The following is a 19,550-nucleotide window of genomic DNA, read 5'->3' as shown; positions in this document are numbered from 1 at the left end:
TTAGGAGGGTACTATTAAACCGACGGTTCTAATCTAAATAACTGTATTCCAGCGTTAGCAAAAAATTTAAAAAATATACTTTCTTATGAAAGAAAAAACTCATTTTAGACATAAAGATCTCAATAAGGACGTAGATTCAAAGACTAGAGATTGTATTTTATAGATGACGAACTATGCATATTGTCCTAGCATTTGATTTACTTTTAATAATGATATTCGATATCTTTTTACAGTCTACCAACATTCCATAAAATTTTCTTAATTCGTTTTAAAACTCTAACATGATTTACAATTTTTTCTTACAATTAGTTGAGATAGACCTCTTCGACCTGTTGCTCCCCACCAACACATTCTTGCTGCTCATGCAACTGTTGCAAATGATGTTCAGTAACATCGGTGTCTTGGAATTCAATTAGTTCACTTTCATGCTGTGTTTGATGTATTACAATCTGTTGGTGTTCTTGATGTTGATGCTGCTGTTGTTGTTGTTCTTGGTGTTGGTAATCATGCTGCTGGTGAAGATCTGATTCTTGGAGTTCAAGAGGATCATGATGTAGTGCGTGGGAATGAGAGAAAACTAATGGCGGCGGAGATGATGATGCAGTATGAACAGCAGGCGTTTCTATAATTTCGGTGCCTGTAACCGATTGATTTCGTACAATATGACCAGCGGGCGGTTTTCCAGAGCGTGTTAACGTGACGGTGACCTCAGAGCCGAGGCCAGCAAATGAAACTGGCGTTGCACTATGCATGCCACTTACATTTGTTGCTCTTGAATGGAGGATTTTGCGGGAAGTTGTTGGATTAACTGCCGCGACTGTATTAGATGTGGATGTGGGCGAAGTTGCAGCCGATGCATTTGGTGATACATAATTAATTAAAAGTACACGTTCACCGTTTGTTGTTTGTGCAGCATGACCTCGCAATATGCGACGATGCGGTCCTAACGTTGTTCCACCAGTTGCATTTGCTACTGTTAAACCTATTGCATTAGTTCCGCTAATATTGCTGTTACTTGCTCCTCGGCTGCCACTAGTTGATATTGTTCCGCTTCCACTTCCATTGACACCGCCTCCTCCTCCGTTACCGCAGATCATATCGTTGGCTCATCATTACGTATTATTACCGCCTTTCAAAATGAAAACCTTCTTTACCAATATGTTCTTATTGTTGCCCTAATAGTTTTACGTTTATTTATTATGTTACATATATTAATAATTTAGGTAGGTTTTATGCATTATTTTGTTTGGTATTTTGTTAGATGGTGAGATTCGAGGCAGCAAGTATAAAAAAGAAAGAGAGAAAAACAAAAATAAATTGTTAAGTTCATGTTTTTGTTATGACAATGAATGCGCAAATTAGTTACAAATATTTTTGTTTTCCAAAATATATAAGAGAGAACAACCTTGAGTTATAATCATTTTTATATTGAAATAATAATTAATATTCTGCATAACACAAATTTTGCTCAAATCACAAAAGAAAATTAATTAATTAATCAAATAATTTTTTAAGAATATTTATATATATTAATTTATAAAAATATCTACAGATCTGATTTTTTTTATTTTAATACCAAGACTATCATCTATTTAGCTCGGAAATTAGACATAAAATTCGATTTGTTTTGTATAGAATTTTATATCAACTTTTTGTGCTAAACAGATATTAGCACTAGGCTTCAGAATTCAGTGTATCTAAATTTTAAATCTGTCTACTTTAAGTGTTTAATGCCATGCATAAGATTTCTAGTACTCCACTTGCAATATAAATGTATTGTTTTGAATAACATCGGAATGATCACAAAATACCATTTAAAAATTTCTAAATAAAAATAAAATATCTCAAAATTTAAATGAACCATCAGCAAAAGTAAAAATATATATTTCGAAGCAAATGTTATATCAGTAAGAGGCCATGCCCAAAAACAAGATTTAAAGCAAGAAAATAGGGAATATACATATATTAAAAATAAAGTGAATATAAGCTTATAGCACAAATAATTATAATACAAACCGTAGACAATAAATAAGAGAGGTGAAATTATAAAGGGAAGTACAATACCCAAGAAATAAAAAATTGTTAGTATGTTCAAATTTGAAAATCTTTTTTATTAAACTATTAAAAAATAAAAATTCAATAATATTTGGTTGTAAATTATTCTTAAAAATAAAAACAAGAAATTCATACAAAATGTTTACTAATTTGCATAAAAATTACTTAAATTGAAACTAATTAAAAATAATATGGTTTGAAAATCATTTTAAATCAAAATGCTTACATAGCAATCCCATAACATTAAATTATAAATAAACATATTTAATATTTAAGACCTATAAGGTTTTCTAGAAGAGAATTAAATTAATGAGTAATTTTAAATAATTTTATCTATTCATTTTTATGTACCATTTACAACACAACTTTTAAAAAATTTAATTTTAAAAAAAGAATTTTCTTAAATAAAAAAATTGAAATATGTACTTTGATTTTAAAATAAAGAACAGAACAAATTAAATAATAAGTTTTTAGTTTTTGCTTTATATAAATTTAAATGTTACAAAAAATTATAATTTTATTTAAAATGATGTTAAAAAAATTCAACATTTTACTAAATATCAGCAAAATAATTATAAAAAATTTAATATTAAAAATAATTTTCTATATCCATTTATATAATTGGATAAATTTAAGTAATTATAGAAATAATGTGTTTATGTTTTTCTTTAATAAAAATTAAATTCTTATTAAAAATAATAATAAAAATAATAATAATTTTAAGCACTGCTTTTTAAGAAAGACAGCAAAGTGAAAACTTTATTTTACAAAAGAAAAATCAAGTATTGCTAAGCTATCTCCTTAAACTTATTAAAAATATTGAAATGAATGTTTTATAAAACAATACATTTATATAAATTACAACTAGTAAATTGCAATTATATAAGCTTTAAGCAAGACTTTTATAAATATGATATAAAAAATATTTAATTTTATTATTTTAGTTAAGTTTATATATATCAATATTGCACGGCACTTTGATTATATATGAAAAATATTGTGTTTAGAACTCATGTAAGGCGCCTATGTGATTATTAATTACACAAATAATTTGTAACAACCCTATAATTTACATACTTTGGAAGTACCTGATACCGCTTTTAACTAAATAAATCTATCAACCACTTATTATTAGCTATGAATCTCATTCAATAATATAAGGTAGATTCAGTCAAACAAGTAACAGCACGTTTTTATCTAATAAAGTTAAAATAAATTAATTTTAAAATGGATCGTCAGTAAACTAATTATCATAATGGTTTCCAGAAACCAAAAAAAAAAAAACTAATATATTATGGAACTGTTTCCGGTATACTAAGAAATTTTAATGAAAGATATCTTTTGAATGTTAGAAATTATTTATACCAAAACGAAAATCGCATAAATATTATTCTATAGAAAATAAAAAGTCATTGAAACTATATTAAGAATTTTCTACAGACACATCTGAACAGGTACCATTTAAGGTTGTGGCATAGAACATTTTTCTCTTATCTCTACCGGAAAAATAATCAATATATTACACAAGTACCTGCAACAAACGTCATGTAATTTTGAGATAGGTACAAATATTTTCGTAAACAATAATATTATTACAGTAGTTGACTATTATGTAGTATAATCTACAAAACCTCACTATAGAATACAAAAAAACATCGAATTGTACTTATCAAAATTTCTACAGATATATATGAACAGTATCAGACCCACAGTTAATACATTAAGGGAGGTTATCTTGATTAAAGACGGTAAATTAAGAATTTTGTGGGAAAAATATATATTATTTAATAATGGCACCAACTATTATTTTAAAAAATTAAATGTTATTAACAAGATGTATTCCGTAGTAATCCATCAAAAAGAAATGGTTCTATGGTTTCTACTACACTGAAGAAATTTAAGTAAATATTGGATATAACAGAATTAGTAGTAGTAAAAATATTATCCCGGAAAAAGAATGGATAAAAATTTTAATTGCATATGTGTAATATATATATTTAGTTCCTTTGAAAAGCATGCGGGTAATAGAGAATTCTATCTAAATAAATTATGCTGATTACTTGTCAAACCGAGAGTAAGTAGTTAGTAAGTAACATAAACAGCGGGAAACGCATAATAGATAAGTATATTTTAAAATTTACTACGTTCACATTTTATTTTACCACTACCTAACGAATCGAATCTTTAACATTTATTTTATGTTATAGTGTTTAATTAAATTTAGTATAAACTTTTTGTATGAGTACAACTATTTATTTTGAAATATCAATTCCCATGATATTTGATCCCTGATATATATTAATGATTATATTTAAAAAATATAGAATTTGTATATTTACAATTGCATAAAAAATTTAATTTTTCGCTATAGATTTATTTATAGCTGTTATTTTAAGGAACTGTCCAGCATAGCGCCGGCCTGTACAATCTTTTAGACTGTCTAACAAATGATGCAATTAGTAATGCGTAATGTGTAAACGTAGTAACATCTAAATTTAATAATCATATATATTAATATAAAAATATACTTATTAAAACCTTAATAACGAAAAGTTGAGCACGAATTTTTTTTTCGTATACAATTTAAATTAAATAGCAGACAACATTGTCACAAACACTTCTGTATTAATTTTTGGAGAAGTTGCGTGGAACGATTAGGTTAAGGTGAAGATGTGAACTGGTTGATAGTTAATATATATATTTATATATAGAGAGAGAGGGTTCTAGATATGTTAAGGAGCGTCTCATATTATATATATGCCCATAGTGTTGTATCCTTATAACGTTGGATGCGTCTGAAAATCATTCATATTCACCTGATTGAGATTGCCCAATATTTGGTGACCTTGCAACGTTTGTACTTGCGCAATAGACAAAGATGTTGTTCCGTCAGTGTTTTCAGTTTGTGTGACGATTTGTTGTCCTGCCTGTGGTTGCTGTTGTGCCGTAGTTGTAGTAGTTGTTATATTGCCAGATTGATCTATGATTTGGTGGTGTTGCAGTTGTTGTTGTTGCACCTGCACCTGTTGTGGTTGTCCTCCTGCAGTAGTCGTAACTGTCATTGTTTGGCCTTGCGCATCGGGTTCCTTTTTCACTTGTACAGTCTGCAATGTATGTAGTGATTGCACAGATTGTACTTGTGGCAATGTACTAACGGCTGTTGTTGTTATCGTTGATGTGCCAGCAACATTACTTGATCCAGGGCCAGTGACAGTTGTAATCTTTTTACCGGGAACTAAATAATTACAAAAAAGTTATATCCATTAAAACAAATCATAAAAAAATATTTGTAAAAAAATAAATGCACACAACTAATAAGTATTACTTATTGCTCATGTTGCCATAATTGTTTGAGTTTTTAATATACTTCTCTCACGAGTACCTTCAAGTATATATTTCACATCATAAAATATGAATATAATGAAATCAATTTGTAACGCATCTTTAGTACAATTCAGCATAAAACAGAACATAATACGGTCTTAATAGAATTCTTTAATTCTTTTAATCTACACAAACGCAAGTAATCTTAAAATATATATGTCTGCGATAATCCACATCCATATAGACCAAGTATGGATCCGTTGCATTATCCTAAGACTCTTATTTTAGCATGTTCACACTCCTAGTGATTTAATGTGTTATAAGATTTTATGGAACGTATATTTCTGATTCAAAAGCTACCTACACTGTTTTATGATCTTAATACCTACGATGAATTTTTTATTATTTTAACCTAAATAAAATGAAGACTGAAGAGACCGATTATATTCTTAAGACTTTTTTGAAAAAATAGTATTGAAACAAAACTAATCGTATTCAATGAAAAGAACTATATTGTATTCCATAAAATATAAAACAAAAAAAAAAATTTTTTTGTCACTATTTTGTTTTTACAAGAAAAAATAATTTAGCTCATACACATATATTAAAATGATCAGATATAAGAAATATAACTAATTTGTATTGTAATACAAACCAAGGATTCGAACAGGAGCTAATCCCTAAGCCGAAAAAAACCCATATTCTTGCCGGCGCGAAAAATATGGACTTATTTCCATTGATCGTATCTGTTTACGTGGTTTATGTGGAAATAATAGTTCTCACTTAAAAATGTGTAAAATTAAGCTCAACAACTGGTTTACGTTTAACAACTTGGTTTACGTATTTAATTTTTAAGCACTTAACCTAAAAAAAAGTGTTCACGTTGTCCAGCGTTTATGTAGGCCAGTGTTTATATTCGGGAGGGAAAAGTGTTCATTAATTCCATTTATGCTTTAAATAAGTTGTTTCAGACGAAAGATAATTAAACGAAATCATATGATTTTCAACTAAAATATACCTAAAATATCTAGTAATTAAAAGTTACATATAAAAAATATTTACTCGGACCAAAATAGAAAACCATAAAATCCCTAAATTTGTTAGAAGAAACACCAATAAATTTTTCTTTTAATTAAAAGAAAAAATTTCGTATTCGAAACCCTTTAAACTACAAGCCCATTTCAATAAAATTTAATCCTCTATCAGTGAAACTTATTTTCCATTAAAATGTATTTCATATACTAACGCAATTATTTTATAAGTTTTCAGACTTTGAAATCGAAGACAAAATTAAATTCCGGACACATCGCAAATCTAATACATTGAATGTTGTCTTTTATTGTTGATCACTCTTTAGGTATCAATATTTATTTTACAGAAGCCACAATGGCTCGATCTCAATATCCCAAGCATTCGAAATTCTCAAAATAGTTTTTTAGTTTTACAGAAGCCACAATGGCTCGATCTCAATATCGCAAGCATTCGAAATTCTCAAATAGTTTTGCAGAGTATACTAATTTTGAGAACTAACTAATTTCTTCACAATGATATATGCCGATATATCGCGGTATCGAGATTAAAAGGTTAAAAACTTTTTATATTGATTGGTTTAACAAAAACTTAACACGCTATCTAGTGCCCACTAATGTATACAATAATATGACTACACAAACCTTACGGGTAAGGTAACAACAAATCTACTTGTTGTTGGTAGTTTTCATGTGAATATTTCTAAATTCAAAATTGCTGTCTACTAAAATCCTTCGAGACAAGCCCATAAGTCGGAGGGGTGCTGTCTCAAAAATTAGCATGACAGCAATTCAACGAAATATAAGTTGAAAGGAGAATACTCTTTTGCATATATCGTCAATTAATTAAGCAAAATATTTTTTACGAGTAGTAAATCGAATATGGATCATGAAAAACAAATCAATCTACATTTTCAGCGTATTCAGTGATCAGATCAACTTAAAAATTTTACAAAATATAACTTAGATTCGAATTTTAAGTGCTGCATCCAAATAACAAGTAACATAAAAAATTTCAACAATACAAAGCAAGACTTATAAAAATTGATATTTTATATAAAATCTAAGTCAACTAACTAATATTAACAAGCAAATTACGTAAAAAAATTATAAATGGAAACTCAATGTAATTGTTTTGTTTTCATGTCCACTTTATTTAACATAAAAATATTTAAGTTTCTAATTGTATAATTATGAGATTATCTCTAAATCTTTTTATAAACAATTAAGTTTGATGTATCTATTAATACAATTCAATAAAATAATATTAGATGTACAAAATCATGCAAAAAGTTTGTATAAGCACTGCTATAATATACATTTTTGACATCATGCAAAATTATAAATGAAATTAATTAGGAAACGGGTGCAGAGATATAGAATATGAATCGGCACTTATATTTGATAATATCAACTAATCTAATTTTCAACTAATATATCTTTATGTTGAAAACAGTCCCGACTTTCTGCACGGTCTAGCATTAAGAAAGATATTGAAAATAGAAAATTTTGAAAATATTGAAATATGCAATTATCTATTGTTATTGTTATGTACATAGTATGTCACTTAATCACTCTAGGAATGCCTTAAAGTATATAGTTACTCGAGTTATGACCCGAACACTTCTTCGCTAACAATTTGTATAACATTTTGGACACTACCACTAGTATTCGGTTCCTGTTTCAATGTTGTTATGTGACCGCCTGGTGTGCCAACAGTGACATGTACAGTGGAAGGATCTACTAATATGGGTTCACTGGAAGTAACTGTTGCTCCTGGTATCGTGCGTGATGCAATTATTGTGTGCTCAACAGCACCTGTATCGAAAACAGGTGGTGCTGTTTCATTGTTCGACTTACTTTTCTTTTCCTTTTTAACACCAGGTTTAGCAAAATGTCTTAGTTCCAAGTGACGACGCAAATTCCGAGATTGACGAATAACAGCATAACATATTGGACACGTAGCAGGTTGTTCCGACTGAGACCGTGAACGAGGTTCTAGAAAAAAAGACAATCGTTTAGATTAAAAATGTAATAGTAATATTAAATTTAAATAGACTATAACATACAACAATATCGTTGTTAAGAATACATTAATAATATCAAAAAAAAAAGATAATTAATTATTAATAAATTTTTTATAATTATTTAATTTGTTAATAATTTATAATTGTTTTTTAACAAATTTATAATTATTAAAATGATACAAATAATTTAAAAATAACCATAAAAATAAGAAATAAAATTTTATGAACATTTATTTACATAAACATTAGCAGTTTTGCTTAAAAAGAGTGAAAATAAATGCCATTATAAAAATAACTTCAATTCCTTAACTTACACAGCATAAATAATTCATAGTAAAAGAATAAATTACTAATACAACTAAATCTTTTTATTTTATAGAAATCAAAATTCCGATTTTTGATCATACTGTCTTCCTTAGTAAAATGTTTTTAACAATTAATTTTTCTCTTTAATTAGGATAATTATAATAATTTATAACAATAACTTATTTCTTATTTTATTATTGTCAAAGAATACAAAAACCTAATAAATAAACGATAATATTTTTATCTAATATAAAAATACATTTTTTGGGACAATACTTAGTTTTGTTTATCGACAAAATATTTAAGTCTTTTCTAATAATTTGTCAAAAAAATAGACCTGTGTTTCCGCGATCACTGCTCATTCAAATTAAGGGTTTCTCTTTTTAGAAAAACTTTAGATACCGCAGAAGCAATTCAAAGTTCAATTAATATAATTTGGACATCAACAATTCACAAATTTAATTATCTTGATACAAGAACAAATCCGTCTTTGTCATTTGTCAACAATTTTTATCATTCAAATGCACCAAGAATGCCATAAATTCGCTACTGTTGAATAAATACTATATCCAGTACATCCTAAAATAAATAAATACAATATGCAAATTTCACGGTAGACTGTTCGGTTTTTGGCAAGTTTTGTTGGCTTTCGTCAAATGTAGTATAATTAATAAATAGCTAGGTACATATTGTATGAAGAATTATCCACTGATACATACAAAATTCATGAATACATATTTATTGCTACAAAAAATTATCATAAATAAGCTAAAAATTCATGTTACATTACATTTACTCAAGGAATCTCTTCTAATTTTTAATTGAACTGAAAATCACTTATTGATATAATATCCATATATTAAAAACTCATTTGCGATTTGCAGATTCTGATTTATTATACTGAAACTTAAAAAAACTATATAACTTTCAAAACAACCTATAATATTTATCAGAAATCTAAAAAAAATTGGAGCCACGTGTTAAATAAAAACTTTTTGGTACTAAATGTTAACATAAGATTCTAGTTTTAACCATAAGTGGTGAATTTAGCGTCACAAATCAGTCCCGAATTTTCTTTTTTTCTTTCTAAATTTATAAATATACTTTTCTGCAGAGTAGGTAAATATATATACAGGGTTATAGCTGTCAAACGCAACAAATACATCTTCATTAACTAATCAAAGTAAACATTTCGTATTTTTATTACATTTCATCTTCTATCGATCGTCATACTACTTTGAAAAAAATTAAAACAACCCAGATTGATAATTGTTTTTCAGTATCATGAGTATATAATTTTTATAACTTTAATATGAAATTGATGAAAAAATCTGATATTTGTCAGAAACAAGTTGTCTTTGTCCAAATAATGAATGTAATTTTCAAATGGACACACTAATACCACGTGTACCGGTATGAAATGAGCGTTTTTTGGTGAAAATAAAACACTAATTATTAATAGGAAAGTAAAAAACATTTTATTCAAAGTATTGGCCATTGCTTTCTACACATTTTGACCACCTCTCTGGCAATTTGTGGATACCACGCCAAAAAATTGTTCGTCTTTTAAAGCAAACCAACCAGACACCCAATTTTCGACTTCCTCGTAGGAATCAAAGTGCTGCTCAGCCAATGCGTGTCCCATCGATGAAAACAAATGGTAGTCGGAAGGAGCCAAGTCTGGTGAATACGGCGGGTGGGGAAGCAACTCCCAGCCAAGTGTTTTGATTGCATCCTGAACCCGTTTTGCCGATTTTCTTTCGTGTCTTTGAAGCAAAATTTCACAAGTGTTTTTTCGGTTTTCCATCTGTCTTTCATTTAATTCATGTGGCACCCATTTTCCACACTTTTGGATCTTTCCCATAGCTTTTAAACGGTCAGAAATTGTTTATTGTGCAACATTTAACATTTCTGCCATTTGCTTTTGACACAAAGTGTCATCTCCATCCAATATCGTTTGCAATTCGGCGTCTTCAAACTTTTTTGGCGGTTTTCCACGTTCTTCATTTCTCACATCAAAATCATTATTTCTGAACCGTTGAAACCATCTTTTCCATGTTGCTTCTGATAGAGCATGATCACCATATGCCTCGACAAGCATTCGATGCGAATCTGCACCACTTTTCTTCAAATGAAAACAAAAAATTAATGCTTTCCGCAAATCATCACTTTCTGGTATAATATTCGACATTTTTAACACGATGAAAAAATATGATGTTGTCTGTTCAATGACTCGATGTATACTAAATATATTTCACACATGTCATAGCAAACAAACAAACAAAAAAAAATGGCTCGTTCACAGCAAATGTTCCCTGTCGGAACATTTGTATCTTTACGCTTACTTCATACCGGTACACCTAATATAAACAAAATGTGTTTCCTCTTTTAGTGAATAAAAATGTTCACATTATTATGAATTAAGTTGAAATAAAAAAGGGACTAAAATAACAAAATCGTCTTGTATATGATGACTACGTCGATTGTATTCAAAAAGTTTAGCCATCACTGCATAAACATTTTTTCAGATTAAAGGAAAATAATTGATTCGAAAAACCAGCGATAGTTGCAAAAAAAAAAGCCTTAAAACTATCGATAGTATGATGATAATGCAGAGTTATTGCTAAAAAAAAATGTACATTAATTTTTTTACCTTACTAATGACGATAAAAAACTATTTTTAAAAACCGTTAGATAATCCAAAACTGCCTAATTACTGATGAAATACTTATTAGCACATCAACAACAAAATAATTTTAACAAATGCTTCAAAATTGCAAATGCATATCAAAGCTGGTTAGGTGTTATATCAACTATTTCATTAAATTTTTGATAACTTACTATCACTTCCAGGTGTTTTAATGCGCTTATTTACTTTCATGGTGGAATCGCCAGCGACATTAATAGGGTTTATTCCGCTTATATTTGGGTCCATTGTTACAATTGTCTCCACTTTGGTCACTTCACTTTTGATATGCGGTGTCGACGTTATAATTTGAGTTTCATTGCCATTTTCAATTCCTTGTAATTGCTGAGTTTGTTGAACAGCTCCGGACGTGGTCGGTGTAGTTATAATTGTTTCCATACCCTCAACTTTTGCTATTTTCGGTGCATTAGCTAAAAAAAATCATTTCAAATAATTTAATGTTTGCGTTAAGATGTTTTATAAGCTTACGTGTCATTTTCTTTACGCGTGGTTTACGTTTCCGTGCAGGCAAAAATTGTTGTATTACATCCTTAGGCGATTCAGCAGTAACGATAGTTTGTTGTCCGGCGGCATTGGTCTGAGTTGTGGTCTGTAATATTTGTCCTTGATGAATATCCTCGACGACTTGAGCGTGAACAGTTTGTTGGGGTCCAGTGGCGATTGTTGCAATAAGTGGATCTTGGTCCTTGGAAGAAATGATTTTGATATTAGTATAGGAATAATAAAAAGCGAATTATAATATAATGATACTTACATGATGGTGTTGCGGTATCATATGTTGTAATTGTATAGAATGCGTGGCATAGTCATCTTTGGTTACAGTTTGTGGCGCCAATCCTTGGATGTTCAAACACTGAGCCGCCTGTAACAAAGATGGTAATTGCGCATGGTCGACACTTACTTCTCCTCGGTACACAAACTCAAGTAATGCTTCCAAATCGTTTGCATTTACGCCGGCTAACATTACTACTGGATGCTTGCATGGCGTGTTCTAAAATATTGGATCAAAAATATTGGATTATTGTATTAATAAATATTTAAATATATATTTTTTTTTAATTTTAGAATAAGAGGCATTTAAAATGCTACAATAGTAATATAGTTCAGTGTTGGAAATGTAAATTTTAATTGCATTATTAACAATAACTTCGTATAATAAATCTTAAATGCTTAATCAAAATAAAATATTTATTTAATTTCATAATATATATTATTAATATATTTTTAATATATTTTGTAATACAATAAGACTATTTTAGATATTTTATTATTTAAAAGTCTGAATACATTTTTATTTGCACCATCACTACATTTGTTGCTAAAACAAATAAACATTTTATTCAGCACTTATTTGAACATTTAAAAATTTTTTAGTTATTGGAAAATTGCTGAGTATATTTACTGTTTACTGAATTAAATTTTTTTTTTTTGTGACAAATTAATGTAATTGTCACACAATTCTTGGATATGATAATAAAAAAAAATAAAAATAAAAACAAACAATAGAGCACACTTATAGTTTAATTTGACACTCAATAAAAATCAAATTATAAAAATATAAACAAACTTTTTTTCAATACGTTTTCCCTTTACCGCTCTTCGTTGGTATACAAAATGTATCTGAGTGTCAAAAATGCAAGCGAGACAATTCCAACTTAAATAACCTGAAACGACGAGCCGGCAAACTGAGGCTCTGAACAACAGCAAATAGCATTAAATGGCTTGCGATTGTACTACCCATGTGTGTGAAAAGAGCACACCTTCACTTTATAGAAACTTTTGTTATTGTTTCTCTAAAAAATTTTCAGATGAAAATGTCAATAGAAAAAAAGACGACTTTTTTGTTTCGCATTTAGTGAAAAACTATTTTCAAAGTAAAATGTTCAATGCATAAAACATATTTTTTATGGTACTTCAACGCAGAGAAATTAACATCTCCACTGAGTAACAATGAGTTCAAAAGAGTTGCCCCAGCAACTACACACCGACACCGACATTGACACCGACACAGCGGCAGAACACACAATATGAGGGTTAAACAATAAACAAAATTTACAGAAATGGGAAAGATACTCAACGCAGCACAGCACAGTATAAACACTAGTTGCACATGGAATTGGTTGCGACCGAATTTATTTCTCACTATCTTCAGAGTTCAGAGTTGCGAGGGCTTTGTTTAATTTATTTTTCGTATTTAAACAATCTCAGTGGATGTCTCAGAATGAGCGATTTCAGCACCAAGCATATTGTCACTAATAAGAGGTTGTCTCTGATAAGATATTGGAAAAAAGAAAGAAATCCGCTCATTTTTGTAAATACCAAGAAGACAAACAATTTCAAAATCTCGTTCTGCGAAACTAATGTATCTCTTGTAAATAAAATAAAATGAAAAGAAGTATAAAGCATTGATGGCATCCAAACTATATTTGGCGCCAAAAATGAAAACAAATGAAAAGCATATTGAAACCGAAATTTTTTGTTTATGTAGAATATAACAAAGATAGAAAATAATTTAATACTATAATTAATGCAATCTTTTATTTTCAAATGACCTAGACACCTAAGAGATATCAGTGAAATCGTTTTCTTTGAATAACAATTTTTTAATTATTTTCATAATTGGATTAGTCTTATATTTGTTCACTAAATTCAAGTAGAGATATAAAATTATTTTTTTTATATATTAAATATAAGAAAATAATTTAGCATTCAATTGTAATTTTGATTATCTTTAAAACTTTGTTCAGACAGACACTTTATTTAGCAAAAATCATTTATTTTTCCTTAGCGGAAGAATAAGAAAAATTTCGATTGCAAACAAAAATTTTTTAGAAGTGGAATAAAAAAATGAATATTTTTTGCTATATTTATTTCATGTTTTATTTTTATTATTTATTATTTACTATACACTATGAACATAGAATATAATTAACTGATAACAATTAAAAATGAGATAATCAAAAAGTAACATTTGTTTGTAAAAGCCAAGAAAATTTATTCCAATTCAATTAAAAAATATATATCGGTAAGGTTTTGGCTCCACAAAAATATCATACTGTTCTCGTTTCAGTTTCGAGTGAATATTATTTTATGGATTTATAACAAAATTCAATTTTTATTCACGTTTAAAATTATTTTATTATAATATAGTTAAGATATTTAAACAATAAAAAAAAGAAACTACACTTTTAAATAAAAACAGTTTTCTGAAGAATATATAACTAAAGCAGGTATATCGTATATACAATAAAATGAGAACTGAATTAACATTTCTTAAAATCTACCTATTTGCGTTAATTTAGTTTAAAAAATTTCGTGAGTATTTTTGGAATTAATTTATTTTAACTATTATTAAAAATATTTGCTATGCCTTTACATAGTATTGCATAATATTGTATGTTTTAAAGAAAATTTAACATTGATATTTATATAAAACATAAAATTTCTCATTTCATTTCTAAAATAAAACAATTTATAAAAAAAAAAAAAATTATATGCAAGTAATATGTCCGTAAAGACATAGGTCCATCGGTGTGTGGTTAAAAATCGCTTAAAACTTAAAAGCCAAAAAAGTCCATAAAATGCATTATATAAAAATACCATATAGTCATACTTCTGTTTTTTTTTTTCAAATTAGTATTAGTATTATTTTGTAAACTATTAGTAAATATTATTTCGTATGCTAAAGAATTTTGATTTGCTCAACAAAAACAAACAAATTAACAAATATGAGAAGACTCTTTAAGAAAATAGCTATACTATTACGTCTGAACACACTTCATTCCTTTAATTGAAGATAGAAAATGGTCTCATAACACTTTTCACATTGTTAAGCCAAATTGCTTTACTATTGGTGATTGAAAAAAATCAACCGCTTTTGAGGTAGTTCATAGGTGATTAAACGAATACATGTATATTTTTTGGCATTACTTTTCTTTTTACACATGTGTCTTACAGACCACATACAAGCATAATTTATTTACACATATTTTTAACCTGCGAAATTCATCTAATGTGGCAACAAACAAGATTTAATCCACTAAGACTAATTCTCAATTCAGTACGGATAGGCTCATTCAGTCAAAAAAATAACTTATTTTGATATTTATCAACCCTTCCTAGAAATATTTTGCATATTTATACAAATTATTTTATAAACGACCTTAAAACCAAAACAAAAAAATAGTTTCCGTATTAAAGTTTAGTAATTGGGATCCTTTTCATATATAATCGCGTATCATGTATTAAAACTTTGTTGTTGTTGAACTTTTGGCTTGTCCAGTTGTTAAAATTATAAAATTGTAATTGTTTTAGGAGAAAGATAAAGAAATTTTAATATTCAAACCACGTGATGACCACTTGTCACACTACCTTAATATTTGGGGTCATCAGCGATCTAAGGTCACTTGGTTAAGGTGCACTGACTCTGAGCTTTAAATTTGGCAGGACACGAGTTCAATTCCTGGTACTTGCAGTCTCAATTAAATACAAGAATTATTTCCAAGACCACTGATGATGGGTATTTGGCAATACTCGAAACAGCTGTATGGTCAGTCAAAAATTCAATTAATTAAAATAATATAAAATGATTTTTGGTTGTTGTAGTTCACTACTGTTCAAAAAACCTCTTTATGAAATATGCTAGTTTCTATTAAATATAAAAGTCACTTAGCCTGAAAAATTTGACGTTAAATCACAATTTATACTTTAGTTATATTTTTAATTCAGTAGCCAATATAAAATATAAAAACATTTGTCATGTGAATATACATATGTATTTTAGTATATTCAGATTCATCATGAAGTTTTCTGAGCTAAAGATTTAATTAGACATGCAATTACTAATGAAAATAATTTGAATGTTTAACTTCTATTGTTAAATATTCAAATCTTTTCATGTAGAGTGAATCAAAAAAAAAAAAGTAAATAAATAAAAAGGTTGCATACGGAATCCCACTCTCAGTTTGAACGTACTTAGGCCAACTCTTAAATTTCCTTCACGCATGGTACTTATCGATTTTTCAAACTTGCAGCACCGAGTTTCATCCCTCAGAGTAGAGGCAATGTATGGACTTCAAAACAATATCAGGGAGATCAGAGCACAATCACACTGTTTTGTTTTATTCATTTAATAGAAGTTAATAAGAAGAAGCTAAAAAAAATATCTTATTCTCTGTTTATTTCTTTACCATGCTCAAAACTCTCTGTTTACGAATACCATACTTGCACTTTATATATTTCAAATTACTATATCACTTTTTCTGCATTGATAGCATATTGCATTTCTGGGCTCATCAGTATTATAAAAATCTAATCTGATTATAACATTTATCCTTCAAATATTAAATATGTACATACATATAAATATAATGCAATACTAACAAAAAATGTTTAAACAGAAAAAAATCCAAGTTGGCAACCAAGCAAAATAAAAACTTTCCACAGTATTAACCCACATAAACTCGCAATGAGCATGAGCAATAAAATAGATACATACTCAACAAATATATATATATAGATGCCGCACAATTCCCCTTCGCATTCAAAGAAAAAAAAAGAGGTTTTGGCGTACTATGCCACGCAGCATAGTGCTCTTCTGTGCTCTCGCTCTTGCAAACACTTGCCAAAATTAAACTGTGCTCTCTTTCGCTCTTTCAGTATGCCAAATTGAGGTTGAAATAAAGTAAATACACAAAACTTAAAAATTTATACAAATGTAATGGCAAAAATATTTGATAAGCCAGCTTATATGACAAAGTACAAAGCTAAAAAAAAAAAAAAGAAAAAAAAATAATAAAGGAAGCAATATGCAAAAAGTAACTGTTAGTCATGTACTGGATGTTTTATCAGAAAACAAGAATGGAGATGTAACCTCATTAGTCTCTATTATTGGTTAAATTATTTAAGTTCAATCTCTAAAAGTCTGCGAAGGTAGAATAGTCAAGTGCCCCTTCCGTATAAAACATTTTAGCTAAAAATTTCTCATACAATTTTCTGTGGACAATTTTTTTATATGTAATTTTCATTGAACTCTGAGTAGAATATAATTCAGGAGCATCACTACTAGAGTGAGAGTTGGTGGAGAAACATAAAATAAGTAAGATGTGGCAGTAAAACGTGAACCTATTTGAAAATGTCTCTGTTTACAAACAAGCGGTATTCTTCTTCTTGATTACTGTTAATTTTTACAACAAAATGTTGATAGTATTTTTTTATTGAACGTGAAACGGTTTTATTAACATTCCTTCCCGCCTGTCTGAAATTCGCCTAATTTCAAGAAAATATATAGACATGGACAAACAAAAATGTATTAAATTTTTTACCTGATACTGATTTTTTTTGTAGTTTTTTTGGAGTAAACACTTTATTTTTATAAATAATTAACATTATTTCAACACTGAACTTTTTGTTGTTATCATAATTAAGATATTTAATAATATTTACCTTTAGCAAGTCCAACAGAAAAGGCGATGCAGCGCACAAAACTATTTTATGCGCAGGGAAACTACGCCCTCCAGCCGCCAAAGTGCAGTCAACTAAATCACCATGGCAGCGCAAAAGTTGAATGGCCGACACAAGTGACGTTCCATAGTCTCCCCATGTCAGGGAGTATAACGAGTTCATTGGCAAAGACATCATCGGGTCCACCAATTCTCCAACGGCGTAAACGTCGTTGTGGGGAATGGTGAAAGTGTCTTAGTCCCGTATAATAAAAAATATTTAGAGGTATATATATATACGAATATATATATATACTGATAAATTAATGTCTATATTTTACGCGCACTCTAAAAAGCACTAATAACTCAAATTCAAATGAATTTTTCTAATTCCGTTTACGAGTGAAATTTTGTCTAGTTATATTGTAAAATTAAAAACAACCTAAGCTGTATGTCCAATACAGAATACTTTTCTCTCGCTCGCTCACACGTACTCAAATCACTCAGCGCTGCAAAGGGAAGAGGAAAAATTGTTAAAATTAGTACAAGTATTTACTGAAACTGACGATTTATTATATTTTCTCTCGCTCCCTCCTCTTATCACTCATATTTATTTTATTCATTTTTATTGAAATGAAACTCGTTTGGTTCTTTGTTCTTTCGTTGCTTTTTCAGTAAAATTGCGCAGCAATACTCAGAACTGAATTTAAATTCCCCAACCAAACAAGTTAAAGAGTTTAAAAATATTTCATCTGGTATATATTAACTCAGTATCATAGATATAAAACAAAATCATAACTGAAAATTTAGTTAACCGATATTTTTAAAATAGTAACTTTGATTTATATTATTTGTACAGTTTGCACAGCCACTGATATTCGATATGACTTTTTTATAATTCAACTTACGAAATTGATAAGGGGGTAAGGAGGCGATTCGGTCGAATATATGAATATATATGTAAGCAAAAAACAAGTCACACCGAAAATATGTACATATTGAAATAGATTTCATCGATTGCATTTAAATGCGAATACATATGGAAACTACTGAATGCTTTTTTTAATATTACACTACAACTATTATTGTAATTATCATAACTCTTAAAAAACGGCGCATTGTACTTTTTTGATTTATTACTTTAAAAATATAGGTACATTTTGGTTTTTCCCGCTTGAAAACAATTTATTTAAAATTCTTATTCTCACAAAAATAAATGTCTCACCGAGCACATAATATCTGCTACTCACAAAAACTACTTCTCGCGAACGTTGAAAATATTATACTGAAAAATGAGTTTCATGAAATACTTTCTTTCGTGTCACTTTTCAGGTTTTTGTCTCTATACGGGGAAACGACTATGTATGTATTGTTATTGTGTTGAGTAAGCACGAGCAAATATGGCCGCTCTTGTGTTTAGTGTAGGTACAGTCACTGAGCAACATTGCCAAGTGCGATTACGAAATAAAGTTAAAATTCTGAATTAACAAAATAAACTACTATTGCATAAATATAGTTTTGAGTAATTTTTGTTTTTGCTTTATGGCATGTGAGTTTTTTGGTTTTTACAATAATAATAGTAAGGTAGTTAGAAAATTTTCAACTGGTAAGACTCTTTAATAAATGGAGGCACTTTAGGATTCAATACAATCACGAAGAGGAA

The 19,550-nt window shown here is 28.6% G+C and overlaps 2 protein-coding genes across 2 annotated transcripts; both read right to left on the bottom strand.

The window, feature by feature from the left end:
• Positions 1 to 305: 305 nt before the first annotated feature.
• Positions 306 to 1,097, bottom strand: LOC119687136 (probable serine/threonine-protein kinase DDB_G0267514). The gene has a single exon (XM_038101340.1). It carries the CDS (start codon positions 1,095 to 1,097, stop codon positions 306 to 308), a length of 792 nt encoding a protein of 263 aa, XP_037957268.1.
• On the bottom strand, positions 1,025 to 19,244 carry LOC119670970 (transcription factor GAGA). Its single transcript, XM_038081432.1, has 8 exons — positions 19,113 to 19,244; positions 17,892 to 18,396; positions 12,202 to 12,438; positions 11,916 to 12,132; positions 11,582 to 11,857; positions 8,268 to 8,405; positions 4,872 to 5,290; positions 1,025 to 1,175 (listed from the first exon to the last, which is right to left on the bottom strand). The coding sequence occupies exons 2-8, from the start codon at positions 18,084 to 18,086 to the stop codon at positions 1,113 to 1,115; spliced, it is 1,545 nt and encodes a 514-aa protein (XP_037937360.1). The 5' UTR covers positions 18,087 to 18,396; positions 19,113 to 19,244; the 3' UTR covers positions 1,025 to 1,112.
• Positions 19,245 to 19,550: the final 306 nt, after the last annotated feature.

The sequence above is a fragment of the Teleopsis dalmanni genome, chromosome 1, assembly GCF_002237135.1.
Source record: "Teleopsis dalmanni isolate 2A chromosome 1, ASM223713v2, whole genome shotgun sequence".
NCBI classification, from domain to species: Eukaryota; Metazoa; Arthropoda; class Insecta; order Diptera; family Diopsidae; genus Teleopsis; species Teleopsis dalmanni.
This window is presented reverse-complemented; position numbering and strand designations above follow the sequence as displayed.

Excerpts from the sequence above, each read along its gene's own strand:
- LOC119687136 (XM_038101340.1), bottom strand. The coding sequence starts at position 1,097 with ATGATCTGCGGTAACGGAGGAGGAGGCGGTGTCAATGGAAGTGGAAGC.
- LOC119670970 (XM_038081432.1), bottom strand. The coding sequence starts at position 18,086 with ATGATGTCTTTGCCAATGAACTCGTTATACTCCCTGACATGGGGAGAC. Across the intron at positions 12,133-12,201 it reads TGATACCGCAACACCATCAT|GACCAAGATCCACTTATTGC; the intron begins GTAAGTATCATT and ends ATTTCTTCCAAG. Across the intron at positions 5,291-8,267 it reads TGTTAAAAAGGAAAAGAAAA|TTCCCGGTAAAAAGATTACA; the intron begins GTAAGTCGAACA and ends GTAATTATTTAG.